This window comes from Triturus cristatus, chromosome 6 (assembly GCF_964204655.1).
Source record: "Triturus cristatus chromosome 6, aTriCri1.1, whole genome shotgun sequence".
NCBI classification, from domain to species: Eukaryota; Metazoa; Chordata; class Amphibia; order Caudata; family Salamandridae; genus Triturus; species Triturus cristatus.
This window is the reverse complement of record NC_140589.1, coordinates 1,931,151,107-1,931,164,189: the sequence shown is the minus strand read 5'-3', so window position 1 is coordinate 1,931,164,189 and position 13,083 is coordinate 1,931,151,107. Positions and strand designations below refer to the sequence as shown.

Sequence of the window (13,083 nt, the reverse complement as noted above, 5' to 3'; positions counted from 1 at the left end):
CACTATCCCAAACAATAATGGGAACAAAAACTTTGAAAATCAAGGCGAGGAGGGTGGAAAGAGTAACATCTGAGGGTAGGATAACACCTCCTGGTTCACGATCCCAAACAGTAATGGAAACAAGAACTTTTAAAATCAAGGCGAGGAGGGTGGAAGGAGTAACATCTGAGGGTAGGATAACACCTCCTGGTTCACTATCCCAAACAATAATGGGAACAAGAACTTTGAAAATCAAGGCGAGGAGGGTGGAAGGAGCGACCTCGGAGGGTAGGAGAACACCTCCTGGTTCACGATCCCAAACAATAATGGAAACAAGAACTTTGAAAATCAAGGCGAGGAGGGTGGAAGGAGTAACATCTGAGGGTAGGATAACACCTCCTGGTTCACTATCCCAAACAATAATGGGAACAAGAACTTTGAAAATCAAGGCGAGGAGGGTGGAAGGAGCGACCTCGGAGGGTAGGAGAACACCTCCTGGTTCACGATCAAAACAATAATGGAAACAAGAACTTTGAAAATCAAGGCGAGGAGGGTGGAAGGAGTAACATCTGAGGGTAGGATAACACCTCCTGGTTCACTATCCCAAACAATAATGGTAACAAGAACTTTGAAAATCAAGGCGAGGAGGGTGGAAGGAGTGACATCTGAGGGTAGGATAACTCCTCCTGGTTCACTATCCCAAACAAAAATGGGAACAAGAACTTTGAAAATCAAGGCGAGGAGGGTGGAAGGAGCGACCTCGGAGGGTAGGAGAACACCTCCTGGTTCACGATCCCAAACAAAAATGGGAACAAGAACTTTGAAAATCAAGGCGAGGAGGGTGGAAGGAGTAACATCTGAGGGTAGGATAACACCTCCTGGTTCACGATCCCAAACAATAATGGAAACAAGAACTTTGAAAATCAAGGCGAGGAGGGTGGAAGGAGCGACCTCGGAGGGTAGGAGAACACCTCCTGGTTCACGATCCCAAACAATAATGGAAACAAGAACTTTGAAAATCAAGGCGAGGAGGGTGGAAGGAGTAACATCTGAGGGTAGGATAACACCTCCTGGTTCACTATCCCAAACAATAATGGGAACAAGAACTTTGAAAATCAAGGCGAGGAGGGTGGAGGGAGCGACATCTGAGGGTAGGATAACTCCTCCTGGTTCACTATCCCAAACAAAAATGGGAACAAGAACTTTGAAAATCAAGGCGAGGAGTGTGGAAGGAGCGACCTCGGAGGGTAGGAGAACACCTCCTGGTTCACGATCCCAAACAAAAATGGGAACAAGAACTTTGAAAATCAAGGCGAGGAGGGTGGAAGGAGTAACATCTGAGGGTAGGATAACACCTCCTGGTTCACGATCCCAAACAATAATGGAAACAAGAACTTTGAAAATCAAGGCGAGGAGGGTGGAAGGAGTAACATCTGAGGGTAGGATAACACCTCCTGGTTCACTATCCCAAACAATAATGGGAACAAGAACTTTGAAAATCAAGGCGAGGAGGGTGGAAGGAGTAACATCTGAGGGTAGGATAACACCTCCTGGTTCACGATCCCAAACAGTAATGGAAACAGGAACTTTGAAAATCAAGGCGAGGAGGGTGGAAGGAGTAACATCTGAGGGTAGGATAACACCTCCTGGTTCACTATCCCAAACAATAATGGGAACAAGAACTTTGAAAATCAAGGCGAGGAGGGTGGAAGGAGCGACCTCGGAGGGTAGGAGAACACCTCCTGGTTCACGATCCCAAACAATAATGGAAACAAGAACTTTGAAAATCAAGGCGAGGAGGGTGGAAGGAGTAACATCTGAGGGTAGGATAACACCTCCTGGTTCACCATCCCAAACAATAATGGGAACAAGAACTTTGAAAATCAAGGCGAGGAGGGTGGAGGGAGTGACATCTGAGGGTAGGATAACTCCTCCTGGTTCACTATCCCAAACAAAAATGGGAACAAGAACCTTGAAAATCAAGGCGAGGAGGGTGGAAGGAGCGACCTCGGAGGGTAGGAGAACACCTCCTGGTTCACGATCAAAACAATAATGGAAACAAGAACTTTGAAAATCAAGGCGAGGAGGGTGGAAGGAGTAACATCTGAGGGTAGGATAACACCTCCTGGTTCACTATCCCAAACAATAATGGTAACAAGAACTTTGAAAATCAAGGCGAGGAGGGTGGAAGGAGTGACATCTGAGGGTAGGATAACTCCTCCTGGTTCACTATCCCAAACAAAAATGGGAACAAGAACTTTGAAAATCAAGGCGAGGAGGGTGGAAGGAGCGACCTCGGAGGGTAGGAGAACACCTCCTGGTTCACGATCCCAAACAAAAATGGGAACAAGAACTTTGAAAATCAAGGCGAGGAGGGTGGAAGGAGTAACATCTGAGGGTAGGATAACACCTCCTGGTTCACGATCCCAAACAATAATGGAAACAAGAACTTTGAAAATCAAGGCGAGGAGGGTGGAAGGAGTAACATCTGAGGGTAGGATAACACCTCCTGGTTCACAATCCCAAACAATAATGGGAACAAGAACTTTGAAAATCAAGGCGAGGAGGGTGGAAGGAGCAACATCTGAGGGTAGGATAACACCTCCTGGTTCACTATCCCAAACAATAATGGGAACAAGAACTTTGAAAATCAAGGCGAGGAGGGTGGAAGGAGTAACATCTGAGGGTAGGATAACACCTCCTGGTTCACGATCCCAAACAATAATGGAAACAAAAACTTTGAAAATCAAAGCGAGGAGGGTGGAAGGAGTAACATCTGAGGGTAGGATAACACCTCCTGGTTCACGATCCCAAACAATAATGGGAACAAGAACTTTGAAAATCAAGGCGAGGAGGGTGGAAGGAGTAACATCTGAGGGTAGGATAACACCTCCTGGTTCACTATCCCAAACAAAAATGGGAACAAGAACTTTGAAAATCAAGGCGAGGAGGGTGGAAGGAGCGACCTCGGAGGGTAGGAGAACACCTCCTGGTTCACGATCAAAACAATAATGGAAACAAGAACTTTGAAAATCAAGGCGAGGAGGGTGGAAGGAGTAACATCTGAGGGTAGGATAACACCTCCTGGTTCACTATCCCAAACAATAATGGTAACAAGAACTTTGAAAATCAAGGCGAGGAGGGTGGAAGGAGTGACATCTGAGGGTAGGATAACTCCTCCTGGTTCACTATCCCAAACAAAAATGGGAACAAGAACTTTGAAAATCAAGGCGAGGAGGGTGGAAGGAGCGACCTCGGAGGGTAGGAGAACACCTCCTGGTTCACGATCCCAAACAAAAATGGGAACAAGAACTTTGAAAATCAAGGCGAGGAGGGTGGAAGGAGTAACATCTGAGGGTAGGATAACACCTCCTGGTTCACGATCCCAAACAATAATGGAAACAAGAACTTTGAAAATCAAGGCGAGGAGGGTGGAAGGAGTAACATCTGAGGGTAGGATAACACCTCCTGGTTCACTATCCCAAACAATAATGGGAACAAGAACTTTGAACATCAAGGCGAGGAGGGTGGAAGGAGTAACATCTGAGGGTAGGATAACACCTCCTGGTTCACGATCCCAAACAGTAATGGAAACAAGAACTTTGAAAATCAAGGCGAGGAGGGTGGAAGGAGTAACATCTGAGGGTAGGATAACACCTCCTGGTTCACTATCCCAAACAATAATGGGAACAAGAACTTTGAAAATCAAGGCGAGGAGGGTGGAAGGAGCGACCTCGGAGGGTAGGAGAACACCTCCTGGTTCACGATCCCAAACAATAATGGAAACAAGAACTTTGAAAATCAAGGCGAGGAGGGTGGAAGGAGTAACATCTGAGGGTAGGATAACACCTCCTGGTTCACTATCCCAAACAATAATGGGAACAAGAACTTTGAAAATCAAGGCAAGGAGGGTGGAGGGAGCGACATCTGAGGGTAGGATAACTCCTCCTGGTTCACTATCCCAAACAAAAATGGGAACAAGAACTTTGAAAATCAAGGCGAGGAGGGTGGAAGGAGTGACATCTGAGGGTAGGATAACTCCTCCTGGTTCACTATCCCAAACAAAAATGGGAACAAGAACTTTGAAAATCAAGGCGAGGAGTGTGGAAGGAGCGACCTCGGAGGGTAGGAGAACACCTCCTGGTTCACGATCCCAAACAAAAATGGGAACAAGAACTTTGAAAATCAAGGCGAGGAGGGTGGAAGGAGTAACATCTGAGGGTAGGATAACACCTCCTGCTTCACGATCCCAAACAATAATGGAAACAAGAACTTTGAAAATCAAGGCGAGGAGGGTGGAAGGAGTAACATCTGAGGGTAGGATAACACCTCCTGGTTCACTATCCCAAACAATAATGGGAACAAGAACTTTGAAAATCAAGGCGAGGAGGGTGGAAGGAGTAACATCTGAGGGTAGGATAACACCTCCTGGTTCACGATCCCAAACAGTAATGGAAACAGGAACTTTGAAAATCAAGGCGAGGAGGGTGGAAGGAGTAACATCTGAGGGTAGGATAACACCTCCTGGTTCACTATCTCAAACAATAATGGGAACAATAACTTTGAAAATCAAGGCGAGGAGGGTGGAAGGAGCGACCTCGGAGGGTAGGAGAACACCTCCTGGTTCACGATCCCAAACAATAATGGAAACAAGAACTTTGAAAATCAAGGCGAGGAGGGTGGAAGGAGTAACATCTGAGGGTAGGATAACACCTCCTGGTTCACTATCCCAAACAATAATGGGAACAAGAACTTTGAAAATCAAGGCGAGGAGGGTGGAGGGAGTGACATCTGAGGGTAGGATAACTCCTCCTGGTTCACTATCCCAAACAAAAATGGGAACAAGAACTTTGAAAATCAAGGCGAGGAGGGTGGAAGGAGCGACCTCGGAGGGAAGGAGAACACCTCCTGGTTCACGATCCCAAACAAAAATGGGAACAAGAACTTTGAAAATCAAGGCGAGGAGGGTGGAAGGAGTAACATCTGAGGGTAGGATAACACCTCCTGGTTCACTATCCCAAACAATAATGGGAACAAGAACTTTGAAAATCAAGGCGAGGAGGGTGGAAGGAGTAACATCTGAGGGTAGGATAACACCTCCTGGTTCACGATCCCAAACAGTAATGGAAACAAGAACTTTGAAAATCAAGGCGAGGAGGGTGGAAGGAGTAACATCTGAGGGTAGGATAACACCTCCTGGTTCACTATCCCAAACAATAATGGGAACAAGAACTTTGAAAATCAAGGCGAGGAGGGTGGAAGGAGCGACCTCGGAGGGTAGGAGAACACCTCCTGGTTCACGATCCCAAACAATAATGGAAACAAGAACTTTGAAAATCAAGGCGAGGAGGGTGGAAGGAGTAACATCTGAGGGTAGGATAACACCTCCTGGTTCACTATCCCAAACAATAATGGGAACAAGAACTTTGAAAATCAAGGCGAGGAGGGTGGAGGGAGCGACATCTGAGGGTAGGATAACTCCTCCTGGTTCACTATCCCAAACAAAAATGGGAACAAGAACTTTGAAAATCAAGGCGAGGAGGGTGGAAGGAGTGACATCTGAGGGTAGGATAACTCCTCCTGGTTCACTATCCCAAACAAAAATGGGAACAAGAACTTTGAAAATCAAGGCGAGGAGTGTGGAAGGAGCGACCTCGGAGGGTAGGAGAACACCTCCTGGTTCACGATCCCAAACAAAAATGGGAACAAGAACTTTGAAAATCAAGGCGAGGAGGGTGGAAGGAGTAACATCTGAGGGTAGGATAACACCTCCTGGTTCACGATCCCAAACAATAATGGAAACAAGAACTTTGAAAATCAAGGCGAGGAGGGTGGAAGGAGTAACATCTGAGGGTAGGATAACACCTCCTGGTTCACTATCCCAAACAATAATGGGAACAAGAACTTTGAAAATCAAGGCGAGGAGGGTGGAAGGAGTAACATCTGAGGGTAGGATAACACCTCCTGGTTCACGATCCCAAACAGTAATGGAAACAGGAACTTTGAAAATCAAGGCGAGGAGGGTGGAAGGAGTAACATCTGAGGGTAGGATAACACCTCCTGGTTCACTATCCCAAACAATAATGGGAACAAGAACTTTGAAAATCAAGGCGAGGAGGGTGGAAGGAGCGACCTCGGAGGGTAGGAGAACACCTCCTGGTTCACGATCCCAAACAATAATGGAAACAAGAACTTTGAAAATCAAGGCGAGGAGGGTGGAAGGAGTAACATCTGAGGGTAGGATAACACCTCCTGGTTCACTATCCCAAACAATAATGGGAACAAGAACTTTGAAAATCAAGGCGAGGAGGGTGGAGGGAGTGACATCTGAGGGTAGGATAACTCCTCCTGGTTCACTATCCCAAACAAATATGGGAACAAGAACTTTGAAAATCAAGGCGAGGAGGGTGGAAGGAGTAACATCTGAGGGTAGGATAACACCTCCTGGTTCACTATCCCAAACAATAATGGGAACAAGAACTTTGAAAATCAAGGCGAGGAGGGTGGAAGGAGTAACATCTGAGGGTAGGATAACACCTCCTGGTTCACGATCCCAAACAATAATGGAAACAAGAACTTTGAAAATCAAGGCGAGGAGGGTGGAAGGAGTAACATCTGAGGGTAGGATAACACCTCCTGGTTCACGATCCCAAACAATAATGGGAACAAGAACTTTGAAAATCAAGGCGAGGAGGGTGGAAGGAGTAACATCTGAGGGTAGGATAACACCTCCTGGTTCACTATCCCAAACAATAATGGGAACAAGAACTTTGAAAATCAAGGCGAGGAGGGTGGAAGGAGTAACATCTGAGGGTAGGATAACACCTCCTGGTTCACGATCCCAAACAATAATGGGAACAAGAACTTTGAAAATCAAGGCGAGGAGGGTGGAAGGAGTAACATCTGAGGGTAGGATAACACCTCCTGGTTCACGATCCCAAACAGTAATGGAAACAAGAACTTTGAAAATCAAGGCGAGGAGGGTGGAAGGAGTAACATCTGAGGATAGGATAACACCTCCTGGTTCACGATCCTAAACAGTAATGGAAACAAGAACTTTGAAAATCAAGGCGAGGATGGTGGAAGGAGTAACATCTGAGGGTAGGATAACACCTCCTGGTTCACGATCCCAAACAATAATGGAAACAAGAACTTTGAAAATCAAGGCGAGGAGGGTGGAAGGAGTAACATCTGAGGGTAGGATAACACCTCCTGGTTCACGATCCCAAACAGTAATGGAAACAAGAACTTTGAAAATCAAGGCGAGGAGGGTGGAAGGAGTAACATCTGAGGGTAGGATAACACCTCTTGGTTCACGATCCCAAACAATAATGGGAACAAGAACTTTGAAAATCAAGGCGAGGAGGGTGGAAGGAGTGACATCTGAGGGTAGGATAACACCTCCTGGTTCACGATCCCAAACAATAATGGGAACAAGAACTTTGAAAATCAAGGCGAGGAGGGTGGAAGGAGTAACATCTGAGGGTAGGATAACACCTCCTGGTTCACTATCCCAAACAATAATGGGAACAAGAACTTTGAAAATCAAGGCGAGGAGGGTGGAGGGAGTGACATCTGAGGGTAGGATAACTCCTCCTGGTTCACTATCCCAAACAAATATGGGAACAAGAACTTTGAAAATCAAGGCGAGGAGGGTGGAAGGAGTAACATCTGAGGGTAGGATAACACCTCCTGGTTCACTATCCCAAACAATAATGGGAACAAGAACTTTGAAAATCAAGGCGAGGAGGGTGGAAGGAGTAACATCTGAGGGTAGGATAACACCTCCTGGTTCACGATCCCAAACAATAATGGAAACAAGAACTTTGAAAATCAAGGCGAGGAGGGTGGAAGGAGTAACATCTGAGGGTAGGATAACACCTCCTGGTTCACGATCCCAAACAATAATGGGAACAAGAACTTTGAAAATCAAGGCGAGGAGGGTGGAAGGAGTAACATCTGAGGGTAGGATAACACCTCCTGGTTCACTATCCCAAACAATAATGGGAACAAGAACTTTGAAAATCAAGGCGAGGAGGGTGGAAGGAGTAACATCTGAGGGTAGGATAACACCTCCTGGTTCACGATCCCAAACAATAATGGGAACAAGAACTTTGAAAATCAAGGCGAGGAGGGTGGAAGGAGTAACATCTGAGGGTAGGATAACACCTCCTGGTTCACGATCCCAAACAGTAATGGAAACAAGAACTTTGAAAATCAAGGCGAGGAGGGTGGAAGGAGTAACATCTGAGGATAGGATAACACCTCCTGGTTCACGATCCTAAACAGTAATGGAAACAAGAACTTTGAAAATCAAGGCGAGGATGGTGGAAGGAGTAACATCTGAGGGTAGGATAACACCTCCTGGTTCACGATCCCAAACAGTAATGGAAACAAGAACTTTGAAAATCAAGGCGAGGAGGGTGGAAGGAGTAACATCTGAGGGTAGGATAACACCTCTTGGTTCACGATCCCAAACAATAATGGGAACAAGAACTTTGAAAATCAAGGCGAGGAGGGTGGAAGGAGTGACATCTGAGGGTAGGATAACACCTCCTGGTTCACGATCCCAAACAATAATGGGAACAAGAACTTTGAAAATCAAGGCTCCATTCAAGCGGAAAGGAGAAAACAAAATACTAGTATCTGCCCTATTTCAACATATAAGCGATTTACAAGGAAAGTTATTGAGAAATCAGAAGAATCCCTGGAAAGGACACTCACGCGCTCTTTCTTGGAAGAACAGCCAATGGAATAGGAACGTCCTTCCCGGAACTCTAGTGTTTTCAGATGTTGCCAGGACCAGTCTGAAGTCTGACTCTGAAAAATAAAAAAGAGCAGCAGTGGCTTAAGAGAGGGTGACACAAACACTACGATGCTCTGGCAGATGTTGAGGCCCAGGACAAAGGGTTGTTTAATTAGTAAAGTACTGTCAAGCATCACAAACACCACATGGCAGAGAGCACCAGGCCAGAGAGGGAGAAACACTGAGCATTGATAGAGAGGAGTTCAGCCAGCAGAGTATCACCTACGTCCAAGAGGCAGATGAGAAAGATTTCAAGCCTGTGGCCAGCTAGATCAGGGCAATGTGCAGTAAATGGACACTAACCAGTGTGCAAGACATTTATTAGTGACCGGCTGGATGCACCAATAGCTTACATCGCTGTTGATTCAGGGCACTGTTCCCTTATATTGATTATTGCCGCCTACAATGGGTGCTGACAAATCTCTCTGGGCTTCTGGTGAGGAAATAAGACATTGATTAGAAGTTTTTGATACTATAAATGGGAACTAAATATCGAGGAGAAACATTTTTATAAGGATAAAAAAGTTCAGAGAAGGCATACGATTGTTTAGTTGGAAATTGTGATTTACTGAATTATAGAGGACACACCCTTATCTTTTTATTTAGATCAAATGGGGTTGTCTTTTTGTGAGATGTTGGTGATACTCTGTAGAAGAACAAGGGAGGGCTGCCTGCGGTCTGACAAAGTGGAAGAAATTACCTCAGTTTGTAAAAAGAGGAGGGGCAGTGGTTTAGACTTAATGATCAGAAATATGTAATTAGGGATAGAATTAAATGTTAGACATTCTTATGGTTGTGCAGCTAAGAACGGAATGTGCGCTTGAAAGGAGAAATGTAAAAATGTGTTGCAGAGTTGGTACCAATGGGGCTCGTGATGCTGGTGACGAAAGAGCAGAGTGTCATCATGGAGCAAATTTGGAGGGAATATCTGAAGGAAGATTAAGGAGGTGCCCTGTGTGTATAATTACTACAGTAGGTCTGAGCAGATAAAACATCTAATTATAAGTATGAAGAAGTAACTAATGGTTTAAAAGTGAAGAAGGCAACAGGACCGGATCATGACTGAATCTCAAATCCAGTGTTATTACAAGAAGGGAATTTTTGGGTAACATCTTTCATTCTGTTTTTGCACTTATAAACAAAACTGGGGAATACCTCCCTCTTGGAAGCTACTTTGGAAAAAGGGAGATCCCTCAAACCCTTGGTCATAGTCATTCATTTCATCACTTGATTCCTCCTTGGAGGAGTTATGTCTTACCCGTTCAACCAGTCTATTTTAAGGAATGGTAAAGTACATCACAGCAGATGTTTGCATTGTGGAGTGTGGTAACAAAGAAGGAGTTAACATGCAATGTATTTCTCTGCTTCGAGGACTTCCATGCTGCACTCAACAGGGTTGATCAGAGAACTTTGTGGTCAAAACTGATTCAAATACATGTTTCATGCAATGAATCAAATGCTGGCAGCCCTGCATAAGAACACTTGGACAAGAGGGTATGAGAATAAAGTGAGGCCTTGACAGGTAAAATATTAAGGTAGAAACTGTGTAAAACAAGTGCCACCATTTTCATGTTTTTCTTGCAGATTTCCTGGAAGAACTGAGCACCCCCCCAAAAGTTTTAGATGAACTCTCACGTGTGTTGTTATATGCAGATGATTATGTGCTTTTAGAGCAGGCGCACGCACTTCTGAATCAAATACATACATTACGGAAACAGCATCTAGAAAACTGCGAGTTTTAACACTAGGGAAGAACAAATTATGATATATGAGACAAGAGAATGGGAACAGTTTCATTAGCATATTGGCCGAAGCAGACTTTTAGTTGTGTTACGATATAGATAGTTGGGGAGGGGGTCACCATTGTTTGGTAGTTTTAAGTGGAAGAAGCAGTACGATTTGAAGTCTGAAATTGTGTAATTGTGTATGGTGGACCTCTGTAGAGCCATTCGTTCATTTTGATTGATAGGAGTAAAGCATGAGTTTTGCGATGTACACTGGATTCCAGTAAGGGGGAGCTCTGCTGTTTGAAAGAGGCCTTGAATCTGCCAATGGTGGTAAGCCTCGAGGCGTTAAGAGTAGAGCCGGGTTTAAGACGCTTCCAAGTAGAGACAGGCGCAATGGGTATGCAGTTTTAAGGACACCTCCTGGAAGAATAAACATTGGCAGGAGTGGGTCAGCTATAACAAACAAGTGTAAAGGAGGGCTGAAACTTGTCTACATTAAACATATGAGAATTAACTTGTTATTTGAAAAAAATGGAATGCAGGAATAATATGGAAAGGAATTTGCTTACCTCTGTGGTATTGATTACATTACAAGAAGGGATTAATAAAAGATGTAGAGACTAATGGATCCAGAATTTAATTTTACTGACCAAAAAGTATGATTCCGTCAGAGAGGTAAGCAACAAGGAAACTTGTAGACTTTTATTAACGGTAAACTTGGAATTCGTTTTTTAAAAAACTATTTGTTGACAACAAGGCAAAACAGATCAAGGCAGTCATAAGGTTCATCCATAGATACCAATGTTACAACACCCCCATGCAGCTCAGATATATGCATATAATCCAGAAAAGGCCATCATAAGTCATAAGGTTCATACATAGATACCAATGTTACAACACCCCCATGCAGCTCAGATATATGCATCTAATCCAGACAAGGCTGTCATAAATCATAAGGTCCATCCATAGATACCAATGTTACAAAACCCCCATGCAGCTAGATATATACATCTAATCCAGAAAAGGCCGTCATAAATCATAAGGTTCATACACAGATACCAATGTTACAACACCCCCATGGAGCTCGGATATTTGCATCTAATCCAGAAACGGCCGTCATAAATCATAAGGTTCATACACAGACACCAATGTTACAACACCCCCATGCAGCTCAGATATATGCATCTAATCCAGGAAAGGCTGTCAGAAATCATAAGGTTCATCCATAGATACCAATGTTACAACACCCCCATGCAGCTCAGATATATGCATCGAATTCAGAAAAGGCCGTCATAAATCATAAGGTTCATACATAGATACCAATGTTACAACACCCCCATGCAGCTCAGATATATGCATCGAATCCAGAAAAGGCTGTCATAAAGCATAAGGTTCATACATAGATACCAATGTTACAACACCCCCATGCAGCTCAGATATATGCATCGAATCCAGAAAAGGCCGTCATAAATCATAAGGTTCATCCATAGATACCAATGTTACAACACCCTCATGCAGCTCAGATATATGCATCTAATCCAGACAAGGCTCTCATAAATCATAAGGTCCATCCACAGATACCAATGTTACAAAACCCCCATGCAGCTAGATATATACATCTAATCCAGAAAAGGCTGTCATAAAATATAAGGTCCATCCATAGATACCAATGTTACAACACCCCCATGCAGCTCAGATATATGCATCTAATCCAGAAAAGGCAGTCATAAATCATAAGGTTCATACACAGATACCAATGTTACAACACCCCCATGCAGCTCAGATATATGCATCGAATCCAGAAAAGGCAGTCATAAATCATAAGGTTCATCCATAGATATCAATGTTAAAACACCCTCATGCAGCTCAGATATATGCATCGAATCCAGAAAAGGCGGATCCATCCATAGATACCAATGTTACAAAACCCCCATGCAGCTCAGATAAATGCATCGAATTCAGAAAAGGCTGTCATAAATCATAAAGTCCATCCATAGATACCAATGTTACAAAACCCCCAAGCAGCTCAGATATATGCATCTAATCCAGAAAAGGCTGTCATAAATCATAAGGTCCATCCATAGATACCAATGTTACAAAACCCCCATGCAACTCTGATATATGCATCTAATCCAGGAAAGGCAGTCATAAATCATAAGGTTCATACAGATACCAATGTTACAACACCCCTAAGCAACTCAGATATATGCATCTAATCCAGAAAAGGCTGTCATAAGTCATAAGGTTCATACACAGATACCAATGTTACAACACCCCCATGCAGCTCAGATATATGCTTCTAATCCAGAAAAGGCCGTCATAAATCATAAGGTCCATCCATAGATACCAATGTTACAACACCCCCATGCAACTCAGATATATGCATCTAATCCAGAAAAGGCTGTCATAAATCATAAAGTTCATCCATAGATACCAATGTTACAACACCCCCATGCAACTCAGATATATGCATCTAATCCAGAAAAGGCAGTCATAAATCATAAGGTTCATACACAGATACCAATGTTACAATTCCCCCATGCAGCTCAGATATATGCATCTAATCCAGAA

The 13,083-nt window shown here is 44.0% G+C and overlaps 2 protein-coding genes across 15 annotated transcripts in view; both read right to left on the bottom strand.

The window, feature by feature from the left end:
- The window catches only part of LOC146822518 (uncharacterized), a 266,233-nt gene that overhangs the window by 90,117 nt on the left and 163,033 nt on the right, over nucleotides 1-13,083 (bottom strand). The window lies entirely within an intron of this gene.
- LOC146822519 (uncharacterized) overlaps nucleotides 1-13,083 on the bottom strand; it is a 237,470-nt gene that overhangs the window by 147,814 nt on the left and 76,573 nt on the right. For 7 of the 14 annotated variants that reach the window (XM_085613642.1, XM_085613636.1, XM_085613647.1 and 4 more), the window contains one exon: nucleotides 8,704-8,799. The exons of the other annotated variants lie outside the window; for them this stretch is intronic. In XM_085613642.1, the coding sequence (XP_085469768.1) occupies nucleotides 8,704-8,799 (96 nt within the window). The remainder of the gene's footprint in view (nucleotides 1-8,703; nucleotides 8,800-13,083) is intronic. 14 annotated transcript variants of the gene reach the window in all.